Below are 12,715 nucleotides of genomic sequence, written 5' to 3'. Positions count from 1 at the left end.
TTTGAAAAAAGACACAATCGAGTCCAGCCTGTGAATAAGTGCAATGGCATTACAGCCAACAGAGTTTACGTTTTTTTGGGAATATTTTTGTTTGTTTATGAAACTTGGTTTTAATTCTAAAGACGTTGTATATCACAACGGTTAAATAATAACATGTTATTCGATGTTAACTCCAGGAGTATGTAATGCGTTTGTAAAAAAATTTACTGAAAATTTTAGTCAACTAAAATACAACTAAAACAATTCAGATGACTAAAATATGACTAAAACTAACTGGCATTTTAGTCAAAACACTGACTAAAACTAAATTGAAATTTGACTTTAAAATTAACATTGCTAGTACACATGATGAGAAAATGCACTTTCAAAGTGATCATCCGATAATCTGATCATTAGTATACGGCTTTCAAGAGCCGAACACAACAGTTCATAAGAAATTATCCGAAGTGACAAGTACAAATTTTGTTTGTACCATAACAGAAAGAACGCTTTACATGTAATTAGTATAGTATTTGTATAAAAACAACTGTGTGACCAAGACCACGCATGCTTGGAAACTAAAGAATGCAATGCAACACATTACCTCACTTCCGAAGTTATATTCTGTCCTACGAAAATTCTCGTAACTTATTAACCTATTGGTTTTCGATATGAGACTGGCAGAATCACCGGGTATTTCGCATAATAGTACAAAATAAAAAGATAACAAATTACAATCATAACCATCCACATAGAGACAAACACACACACTGACAAAAAGCACTTACACTTTAATGCAAATGATTTAAAAAAAAACAGTTTTCAGGCACACTTTCTAGAACTTTTTTTTTTTTTTGAAAGAGATCATTGGCTTTGCATATTTTTTTTCTTAAAGGATAAGTTCACCTTTTGAAACATGCTACACCCACATTCAGAGTGTAACGTGTTACAAATGTACTGGCTCCTGCACCCCCCAATCCCCCCGTTTTGGCAGCGAGCAGGAGATCTTCTCCCCCCGTTCGCTGCCACATTCTAAAGTAAACACGGCTGAGCGGGGTTCCATCCACCCTGCTGCATCATTCATTCACAGTGTTCTGTGAATGAATGTACTACAACTACCGACAGCCTATGTGGCTGTCGGCTTGTAGTCCTCGAACTACCACGGCGCTGCTGAACGCTGTGGTAGTTCATTGATTCTTCCTATCAGTGTAAAACTGCCGGCCCATACGATCTGCAGGAAACCTGCATGGCATCAGCTATCTGCAATGTTTTCCAGGCTCCTAAAAGGAAAAAATAGTAAATGCACATTTTTTTTTACCTGCAAAAAAAATGTGCATTTATTATTTTTGTTAAAAAGTTAACTTCTCCTTTAAAATTGTGCTAAATGTTTTTGTGTCAGTACTGCTTAGACCACAAACAAGAGATTAGACCTCTGAAAACAACATAAAAACTCAAGTACCAAAAAAGATAAGAGGTAAAAGAAACAGGGAAAACTGATCAATGTGTGTTGCACTAGAACAGAGGTCTCAAACTGGTGGCCCTCCAGCTGTTGCGGAACTACAAGTCCCATCATACCTCTGCCTGAGGGAGTCATGCTTGTAACTGTCAGCCTTGCAATGCCTCATGGAACTTGTAGTTTTGCAACAGCTGGAGGGCCGCCAGTTTTGAGCACTAGAAAAATAAAAAATAAAACAAAATATCAAAACAAATTGAATACAAGGTAAATACCAAAGTATAATGAGCAGGTAGCCCTAGACATTAAAAACTGACACTAAAAGCATGGTGCGGTCAACCATGTAGGAGAGTATCCACCGGTGTGAAGACAGAAGAGGGGGAAGGGACAGATCATGTCACTGCTCTGGTGTAGTATATCAATGTAAGCCTTTAACAAAACAATGTAAAAAGATCCTACTCACAAAGGTAGATGCAGCTGTAGCAATTGAGGCAAAACTGTGTGCCGTTGTCAGTGCACTGTCCCGAGCCGCACAGAAGATTATGCTTAGCTGCACTGGATTTTGTGTGCTCCAGTTTTAGCACCCCCCTCTTAGTTTGCAGACAGGCTTTCCCAGAAATCTCATGTATCTGATTAAAACACACAAGTGAATACAGTAGGCCAACTCACATAACAGAAAATTGAATACTCACCTTTCCGTAAAGAACATTGGTATGCTGCCATGGGTAGGCACCAGGAAAGGAAAATTACGGAAAGGTGAGTATTCAATTTTCTGTTTTCCTGGTGCCTCCATAGCAGCATACCAATGGTAAATAACTCGCTTACAGGGAGGGTACTGCAATAATACATTTTAATGAGTTTACAGAACTGATAGTTCTAAGGTCCTTTTCCCAAAGTCTCGGGAGGTGAGGACTGCCGGATCTAGGCTATAGTGTGACATGAAGGTATTGAAGGATGACTAACTACCCGCCCTGCAAATTGTCTCAGGGGAGACCTGAGCCAAAGCTGCCCAAGAAGAAGCCATTCCCCGCGAGTGAGCATTCACCGCATTTGGTACTGGGAGACCACTAGCCCGATATGCCTTCTGGATTAGTCTCACGATCCAGCTGGCCAAGGTTGTCTTGGAGGCCCCCATTCCTTTCTTTGCGCCCTTGGGAATAACAAATAGACGCTGATCCTTGCGGAATTGTTGTGTCAGCTCCAAATAACGCCTCAAGGACCTGACCACATCCAATTCGTGTAGCTTTGAGGAGGTTGGATCTTCTCCGAAGGCCGGGAGAACCCATTCCTGATTGAGATGGTAGACTGAGGATACTTTAGGGACAAACTGGTGAATAGGCTGAAGAATTACCCTGTCTGGGAAAAACGTGACGTAGGGTTCCTTGAATTTCCGACACTCTGCGCCCTGTTGTGATGGCGATCAGAAAGGTTGTTTTCCAGCTAATATCCTCCAATGCACATTCTTCAGTGGGTGCAAAGGGGGGGTTGGCTAAGGCGTTGAGGACAACTGTCAGATCTGATTTGGGGCATAGAGTTTTCCTGGGAGGACGTAATCTTAGGACTGCTTTTAGGAAACGGTCTACGAGGGGATTTAGTGCCCAGCGTATATCCGTTAAAGCTGATAAGGCTGAAACCTGAACCTTCAGTGTGTTAAGACCTAAGCCTAAATCCAGGCCCGACTGTAGGAAGAGTAAAATATTATGGACTCCAGGATCCAGTGGATTGAAATGGCTGGATTCTGCCAGGTGGGTGAATTTTCTCCATACCCTGTAGTAGGTGGCATTGGTAGATGACTTCCTTTTTTGGTGGGTTGAAAAGAAAAGGGTGGAGGACGGCTTTTGAATTTCCAGAAATGCCCTTGAAGGACTGTGGAGATTGCCCATGGATCCGTGCAATTTTCCACCCAAACCTGGGCAAAAGACCTGAATCTTGCTCCTACTGGACCAGTTTGGGTGGGTAAGGAGTCAAAAAGACTTCTGGTTCTCAACCGCTGATGTTGAGGCCTTAGGTTTCCCCAACTTAAGAAAGGTGGCTTGTGAGCCCTTCCAGTCTCTTCTGTACTCCTTGCCGGGGCGGTATGTTCTGGCATCCCTAGATCTTTGATGGGTAACTGGCCGCAAAGCAAATTTCCTTCTCCTATTCCTATCCTGGGGAATTGCCTCTTACCACCTGTGACTCTGGTAATGGCTGTATCCATTTTCTCTCCGACCAGGGCCTTTCCATGGTATGGGATGCGACACCAGGACTGTTTTGAAGATGGGTCCGCTAACCATGGTTTTAGCCATAACGCCCTTCTGGCCGTGATGGAGTATAACATGGCCCTGCAGGAACACCTCAGGATATCGATGGCTGCTTCTGCCATAAAGTCAGAGGCTAGCTTCAACTCATCCAGTGCTTTGATGATTTCGTCCGAACCTAAGCCTCGTCTGGGAGCCGTCTCGATATTATCTGACCATACTCTGGTGGCTCTGGATATTGAAGACAGAGCCACTGCTGGTTTGTAGGCTCCCCCTGTTGCCTGATAAACTTTTTTAAGATCTGAGTCGATCCTGCGATCCAGGACATCCCTGAAGGAGACTATGTCTTCTAAAGGCAACGTTGTGTTCCTGGCTAATCTGTGTTCCTGGCATCCACAATCGGAACTGAATCAAAGAGCTGAGCATCTGCCTCCGCCAGCGAGTAAAGTTTGAGAAACCGATTGTAGGTGACGGGTCTCTTGTCCGCTTTCCGCCACTCCTCCATAACCACTTCCTTAATTTCGGCCATCAAAGGAAAGTTTGAAACTTTCTTTGTCAGGTGAGGGAAATGTTTTTTTGTTTTGAACGGAGGTTCCGGATCTTCCTCCCACTGAATCGCATCTTTAACTGCGATGATAAAAGGATCCACTAAGGCGAAATCAAATGTTGATGAGTTCTCTTCAGCTGTGATCGATTCGTCCTCTGAATTAACCTCCGAACTGGGTCGGAGAAAAGGCGTCTCCACCGCTCTCTCCTCCGTAGGCGGAACTGACTGATCTTGGGACAGGGCTAATTCCCCGATGGAATCTTTGATTAAATTTTTAATTGAGTCTATGGATCCCTGCTTGTCCGCCGTGGCTTCCAGGAGGCACTGACTACATGCCAATTTTCCCAGGAGGGCTTGCTTCCCACAGACACAACAGGCCTTCTTCCCTGGATGTGTCGACCTGCCCTGGGAGTCCTGCCTGGTTGAGGTATGTTGGGGTGACCTCCGACTGCTGCGGGAAGCATGAGCAGAAGATGAATGCGAATGACCAGAACTTCTACGACCTCTTGACCTATCGGCAGAATCTCTGTTGGAAGATCTGCGAGATGACGCATGGTATGGGCTGTGGAAATAACAGAAACAAAGGGATGTTTCCATATGCCCCAAGAAAGCTCTTTTGAATGAAGAAACTTACCTGTTTGTTGCAGCTCTTACCTAGTGGTATGTTGAGGATCTTTCCTTTGATGCAGCATAGTAACATCAGAGACAGCTAGGGATGGAGGAAAAAAAAAAGAAAATGAAATAGGCATAGAAAAAATCCATTAAAAAAAAATAAATAAATAAAAAAATAAATATATATACACACATACACCTTCATAATCTGTACCTTGTCCAGGCTCCATAATAGGGAGGAAGGTAGAAGGTGGAGAAGACACCTGGAGATGCCTCATCTCTGACAGCCTGGTTAAAATGAACCTCAAGGCTGTTTAAATAGGAAATCTCGGTCAGGGTGTACCAAGATGACCGCCACTTGGCCTCAGAAGGCTACTGCGCATGCGCCGTGACGTTCCGCTGTGACCCCGCCCCCCCAGGTGACGAAGCTGTGCTCAGAGGTGCGCGCAAAGCGTCCGCACACACAGAGGGGTGGCATGCCAGAGTAGGTGGAGGCTGAGTCAGGACGCTGGCGGTTCCAGGAAGCAAACCATGGAAGAGGGAGGTGGCAAGCTGGCGTGGCTGGAAGCAGAATCAGGCATTTCGCCACTGGAGGCTCCAGACAGGTACATTTGGGATAGTCAGCCCAAGTTACAGAGGAGGAGGAAATGCTCCTGGATCTCTCCATAGGCCCCAAAAAGATCCACAGAAAATGGGCTCCCATACTTATATGGTGCGTTTAGCAGCCCAAGTAATGGGACTCCATACTGCAGGAGAGCATGAACCTGCAATGGTCGCACCATATGTCGGTGAGGTAGGGCTGGACTGTGATCCTGCAGGGATGAGGACAGGAAAAAGAATACGTGAGGGGGGGTAACTCTTTTTTTATAGAGTTACGTGGTCCTGTGGGTTGGTCGAGGGCGGAATCACCAACCATTGGTAACAACATTGGTATGCTGCCATGGAGGCAGCAGGAAAGAATATTTTTCAGATCATTATTAGTGTGCTGCCATGACCTCTTTTGTTATCTTTAGAAAACTAGCAGGTAAGAATCTGTAATTTTAATCTTAGACTGTGTATTCATTATAAATATTATTTTGTTTAAGCATTAATTAATCCTATTTTTGTTTGGGACTGTTCAATGAGGAAAGGGTAATCTTTGAATCCCATAGATTAAAAAAAAAACTATGTTTTACAGGTGGATGAGGTGACAGAGCTTCTGGCCAGCTTCACATCTCTTAGCCTCCAAATACAGAACATGGAAAACAGGTAGCCACACTCGTGACTGCTGTACTATATCGGGAACTCCTGGAATTTTCCAGTCGCCTGTTTACTACCATACAATCTTGGACTATTGGCTACCTTGACTGTCGGTCTGTCGGTCCCTAACGGGAAATCTTAAATCTGAAATTTAGAAAACGACATTTTTAAAAACGTTACCCTGACCTACGTGCATTTGAAGTTTAACACTTAGCCTGGTTTCACATCTGTGCATTGCAGTAATATATGGTAAAATGCAGTATTTATAATGACACCCCAGTGCACAAGAACAGTAGACTACAATGCTCCCTTCCTGCAGCACACTAAAACACCTGTTATGTGTGCTCCATTAAAAAAACCATCAAATCCATATATAACAGCGAGGCACTGGTGTGAACTTACTAGGTTTACAGGCATACAGCATATACAGGCTGTTGGAGAGGTAAGAGGTATTCCTAACCAAACAAGAGCAATCCAGCTGGTGAGACAGCTCATTTACATTTGTTCTGCCTTTTCTATCAACAAAATGCCTGGACTTCAGATTTAAGGTTTAGCCATTCAAACTTGCCTGCTGAAAAGTACATCGGGAAACCATTAACACTTTGACTACAAATATATATGGTACGATGACAATCTACACCTGTGACAGACCTAGCCGGGACAGAGGCGGGTGGCGTTGCAACACCTCTACACGTTTCAATACAAGGAGCTACAGATATTTCTTTGTATTCTATTCAGTCACCTGTCAAAACCCTGTCCTTTTTGTCCTTGGCTGGTGTATTGCCTTGAGTTGTGCATGTTTATTCCATGATATCTATGTTCACTGGGCTGCTGTTGGGTATTCTTGATATTGAGTCCTGAGATCTGTGGGAATTGGTAGGGTTATGCAAATTGTAGTAACCTACAGCGACCAATTAGATTTCACCCATTTCCATATTTAACTACATTAAACTGAAAGCTAATTGGTTTCTGTTGGTTACTGCACTTTGTACTGCCTTACGTGTTTTCATTGTGTCACTTGTATTATATGTACGTAAAGGTATTTGCAGTAGTGCAGTCCAGATTAAAAACTTTTTCAGTGTAATTTTGTATGTATTGCACATTTAATGCAAATCCAATGCAAAACTGCTGTTATTCTAAGGTGTCAAAAACCTACTTCATTACTGTTCTAACTTAAAGTGTTTCTAAACCCAGGACGCTGCATTCACTATATCTGGTTTCCCACAGTACACAAAACACGGAATTGCATTTATTTTAGTAAATATAAACTGCTAAATACCTTTTCTCATCAGCAGTATATAGCAGTCTTGTGACTTCTATCAGTGTCCGGCCAAGCACTGGTTAAAGCTTGTAAGAGGAGTTTTCATTCTCCTCTGACTGTCCAATGAGGCTGCATAACTCCTGATCCTCTGTCTGGACAGTGCTGATCACATGCACCCTCCCCCCAAAACTCTCTAGCAATACACCTCAAACTGAGCATGTGCAGAGTGCCTCCTAAGGCTCTGTACTATCAGGAGATGGATTGGGTACTGTGGAAAAAGGGGAGGATCAGAGAAGACAGGATCAAACATCCTTTTTACACAATGCACAGGCTTAATCCCTTAGGTTCCACAGTGAGCATAACAAGCGTGCTTTACTGCATATACAGACTGATTTTACTGTTGTGAATTTAGTAACACTTTAAAGTGATTGTAAGCCTTCATCTTGTAATACAACCAATTTAGTTTAAAATAGAAATGAAAGGCAAAACATTTGTGTATAGATATAAAAAACATTTATATACACTCCCCACCCCTCTTTTTTTTTTTTATAACATGATCACATACCATTTGCTCTCAGCTGCATAAGGGCTGGGGGCGGAGAAACAGCAGTACACTAATCTTCCCAGTGAAAGGCCGTGATGGTTGGGGGGTGCGTCACGCCAAATCTGATCATTGAAGCAGAGCAAGCTGAGTTCCCAGCATAGCTAGAGAATTGACCACACTGGGCTCTCATACCTAGTGTAGTCAGTTTTTAATAGGAAAGCAGAGTAACTGGCAGAAACATCAGGTATTTCACACAAAGAAAGCAATACAAAGAACATGGGATACTTTTTTATTTTATACATGTACATGGTACAGCAAGCACATATTCGGGAATATAAAAAGTGGGGTTTACATACTCTTTAATTCAATCTTATTTTCCCTGACAAAATAGAAGGCTGTCTTTCACTGTATGTTGGTGAATAAAAAATAAAATAAATAGCCCTATCTTGAAGTGAAAGCTTTATTAAATGTGCAGCTCATCAAAGTTAAACATAACGAATGCTTCACAGGTACTGACACATTTATTAAAAATATATGCACAATTTTACCATCTCTTCCTCTTTCCTGTATTTTAAATATCAAATATCTCTCACTTACAAGGGTGAATTTTATGTAAAAACCAATCCCTTGCATGGAAAGATTATCTTCTGTTTTTGTGATCTGCACAGTGATGGACTATCAGTGTGCACATGTCTGACAAGAAAATTTTAGTCCTACTAGATTGATTCCAGTAGCCAGTTTGTCTTCTGTTGTGGTGGCTCCATGTGTTAACACATCATCAACTGCAATCATAAAAATTTTGAACACAGCAAAGCCAGAAAGGGAAATGGAGAACAGCCGGATATAAGGAAATGAAAAACAAGCACAATATACTAAGAAAACATTAAAAAGTGTTTAAGAACCCGCAGAGATTCCACAAGAGACATACAAATCTGTTAGGTGTTTAACTCCAGCATTCATCAACAAAAATGTCAGTTTTAGGTGGGCTGATTTATAATATTTTGCACTGGAATTGCGCTAAATATATTTTATGAGATAATTATCTACAGTTCTTTATCTCTATAAGATTGTGGGTAATTTCTTGTCTGCAATGGTGTATCAATCTTAATCTCTCCATTTCACATTAGGAAAATACAATACTGTCTTATTTGTTGTACTGTGACAACAACATTATGACTCTTCTTTTCAGAGCTGTAAATGCGCTTTCATTGTATGATTGAAACTCTGTTATTAAAAATGATATTCATTTTAAAGTTCTGCTTTGCGTTTGCCTCAGTCAGAAACATTACCATGGCTGAAACTACCTTTTTTTTTTCTTTCTAAAACAAAACAATTGGAAGGAACAAGTCAGCCCTGAACTTGTTTATATGACTTTGGTGTAGTTGCTAGCAAGTTAAAGTTTAAAGTGTTTCTAAAGCTAAAACTTTTTTTTTACCTTAATGCATTCCCTGCATTAAGGTATAAAACATTTTGCCACTTGCTGTGCCCCTTCACCCCTCCACAAACACCTGAGCAATTCATTGCTGTGCCTGTCAGCAGTTCTGCTCCCTTGTCTTTCTCTTCTCACAGTAGGATCAGGCAGAAGTGGAAGGCGTTGTCTCCTGCTGCTGTCAGTCAAGCCCTGTGAGCAGAGAGCGAGGGAAGGGGTTGAGGCACGCTGTGTGTGTATGTCTATGGACACACCGAGCAGCTCCGGAACGAGCCTGCACATCTGCCCCCAGAGCAAGCAGCTTGCTATAGGGGCAGACACAGAAAGGGAGCAGCGGACAGCTTTGACGTGACTCCAAAAGATGAGGTTCTGGGCGACTCTGTGCAATAACATTGCACAGAGCGGGTGAGTATGACATGTTATGTTCCTTTTTATTTTCTAAGTTATTTATTTTCTAAGTTATATATTTTTTTAAGTTATTGTATGATTTCTTATATCTTTGTAGGGGACAGTAGTGGTAAGATCTACACCTGAATTTTTTGGTGCACCCACCAAAAAATTCAGGCGTAGATCTTACCACTCACAGCAGGAGGCAACGCCTTCCACTTCTGCCATGGCCATTAGGCATTAGGCCTACTTTTCCTGTCACATAATAAATAAATTGCTATTGGTGAGGGAGACTCTCTGACCCAAGGGATGGAGATGGATTTCTGTGTGCCATTTTAGTTTTCAAGAGATATGAAAGGCCAGAGAATTCAACCTACTGGCATTCTCTAATAACTAAAGCAAGTCCAATCTGTTGAAAGTCCAGTTCAGCAGAAGATTTCTCTCCAACGCTTAGATGTAGTTCAGGCTGTTTAAGTGTATCTCTTAGATACTTCTGCATTCTGCAAAAGATTCTCTTCTCTCTTCCATACATTGAAGAGAATAGCTAAGATCCATAGGGTTATAGTTTCACCTTCAAGAGGAGGACACTATTTCCCCTCTACTCCCGTGTTACGTATGCATCTGAGAATGTTGGAAGCACATGGTGGCCCTGTGATGGCTCAACATGATATAGCCATTGTTGTGAAAATGATCAGCTACAGTATAACTTTTTTTTTTATAAATTTTATTGAGTTTTACAAAGTGAAATGCACAGAATACATGCAGGAATCCTCTTATGATACAGAATTTCAGGTGATATAGCTGGATGAAACAAACTGTCTTAATTTCGGGCTGCAAAGCAACAAAATTATTATTTTAAAGGGGGGTAATTATTTTCTATGCCCACTGTAAGTAAGCAACATCAAAAAAATAACAGGGTATTGGAGACTGCATTCTGGGTTATCAACCATATATAAATCCAGGGGTAATAAATATTAGATGGTTGTAGTAGGAGATAGTGGAGAATGAATTTGAGAGATATCTGCCTTTTATAGATTTCCAAAATTTGCTTTGGCTTACCGCCCCATATTTTGGAACGAGGACAGAATTGATGTAATTTCTTGTTTCCTCCCACACTCCAAAGACACGCTGGTAGGTTAATTTGCTCCTGTATAAATTGGCCTTATTATGTGTATGTATGAATGTTAGTTAAGGACCTTAGACTGTAAGCTCCATGAGGGCAGGGAGGGACTGATGTGACTATATAATATAAATATGTAAAGCGCTGCATAAATTGATGGAGCTATACAAGTACCTGTAATAAATAGATTTCCGAGCTTGTTAAGGTATAGTCCATGAAGGCCTGCCATCTGGCAATAAACTGTTTAATTGAAACAGTTATTGAAGCTCATTGTCCAGCTTCTCCCTGTACATCAGGATATTCAGCTCTTTTTTTAATATCTGAAATGGTTGGTGCCATGGAGGATACCCAATTCTTGAGGATAGCCCTGCAAGCTACCAGCAGGCAAAGAGAAATCTATTGCAGGAGATCTAGGTTAACCTGATGTATAACCTAAATTCCAAAATTGGGACGCTGTATAAAATCTATATAGAAACAGAATGCAATGATTTGTAAATCTCATAACCCCATATTTTATTCATAATAGATAATAGAAAACATACCAAATGTTTGAACTGAGGATTTGTACTATTTTAGGAGAAAAATAAGGTAACTTTGAAATTGATGGCATCACGTCTCAAAAAAAGTTGGGACAGTTCCATGTTTACTACAGTGTAGCACCCCCTCTTCTTTTAATAGCACTCTATAAACGTCTAGGAACTGAGACCAGTAACTGGACTTTTGGGAGAAGAATGTTTTCCCATTCTTGTCTGATACAGGATACTAACTGCTCAACAGTCCTGGATTTTTGTCTTATTTTTCATTTAAAAAAAAAAAGACATGGAGGCATATGCTGTTCTAAAATCTGGATACATCTATCAGCATTGATGGTACATTTCCAGATGTGCAAGCTGCCCATTTCATATGCACTAATGCACTCCCATACCATCAGAGATGCAAGTTTTTGAACTAAGCGCTGATAAGCCATAAGGTCCCTCTCTGTACAGAGATTTCTCCAGAGTTTCAGAATCTTTTCATGATATGTGCTGTAGATAATGATATATTAAAGGTTTTTGCAATTTTAGGTTGAGGAACATTATTCTTAAGTCGTTCAGCAATTTTTAGAAGCAGCTTTTCACAGATTAGTGAACCTCTGACTCTCTAAGATGCTCTTTTTATACCTGTAGCACCCTCTAGTTAGTGAGGTGCTAGAGTGAGGTTTTTCTCTTGCAGTGCAGGTAAATTTAGGCAGGCCTAGCTGGCTGCTAGGCCTGTTTGTTTTCATTCTGGGCTGGGAGTGGCTCAGGGCAGTAGCTGATGACTGGAAAAAAAGTGTATATATACCGCACTATCCCTTTATAACAATGGAAGCAGCCAGCACAGCAGAAGATCAACTTATGCAAAATGTACCATACAGTGAGAAAAAAGTGCAGCACTAGAAATATGAAAGTCTCAAATGTCTAATGAGAATGGTAAAGTATGCTTGAACAGTGACTGTGCAAAAAAACATATAAAACAAAAATAAAATCACATGAAATTAATATGTAAAAAGTGTTAAACGTTATATGAGTGAAAAATCACTAAATCGTATGAATGTCCTTGATGACAAAAAATATAAATCATAATCTGATTAAGATAGTCCATAGACAACTTGATAGTCGTGATCAAAAAAGTGAATGAAATATATGTTAAAAATATGACTTTGGTGAGAGAATTGATAGAAGATCTACCACCTTGTATTCTTAAAGGCTTACCAGAAAGATTAGACACAGAAGGGTATACACCCACTGGGTCAATCTAGCTTGAATAGTAATGAGCCCAAAAGGCAGCTGCCACAGAAGACACAAACTCCAAGGGACCAGCAAAACTTCTGATAATATGTTAGTGGAGTATGCCCAAACATGTCATGTGTATAAAAGAAGAAAGGA

General features: G+C 41.1%; 1 protein-coding gene across 2 annotated transcripts in view; it reads left to right on the top strand.

The window, feature by feature from the left end:
- Positions 1-9,125, top strand: part of ANKRD54 (ankyrin repeat domain 54) — a 100,929-nt gene extending 91,804 nt beyond the window's left edge. For both annotated transcript variants that reach the window (XM_073592615.1, XM_073592614.1), the window contains one exon: positions 6,006-9,125. In XM_073592615.1, coding sequence (XP_073448716.1) covers positions 6,006-6,080 — 75 coding nt within the window. In that variant the 3' untranslated portion in view covers positions 6,081-9,125. The remainder of the gene's footprint in view (positions 1-6,005) is intronic.
- The last annotated feature ends 3,590 nt before the right edge of the window (positions 9,126-12,715 follow it).

This window comes from Aquarana catesbeiana, linkage group LG07, assembly GCF_042186555.1.
Source record: "Aquarana catesbeiana isolate 2022-GZ linkage group LG07, ASM4218655v1, whole genome shotgun sequence".
In the NCBI taxonomy this organism is placed as follows: Eukaryota; Metazoa; Chordata; class Amphibia; order Anura; family Ranidae; genus Aquarana; species Aquarana catesbeiana.
This window is presented reverse-complemented; position numbering and strand designations above follow the sequence as displayed.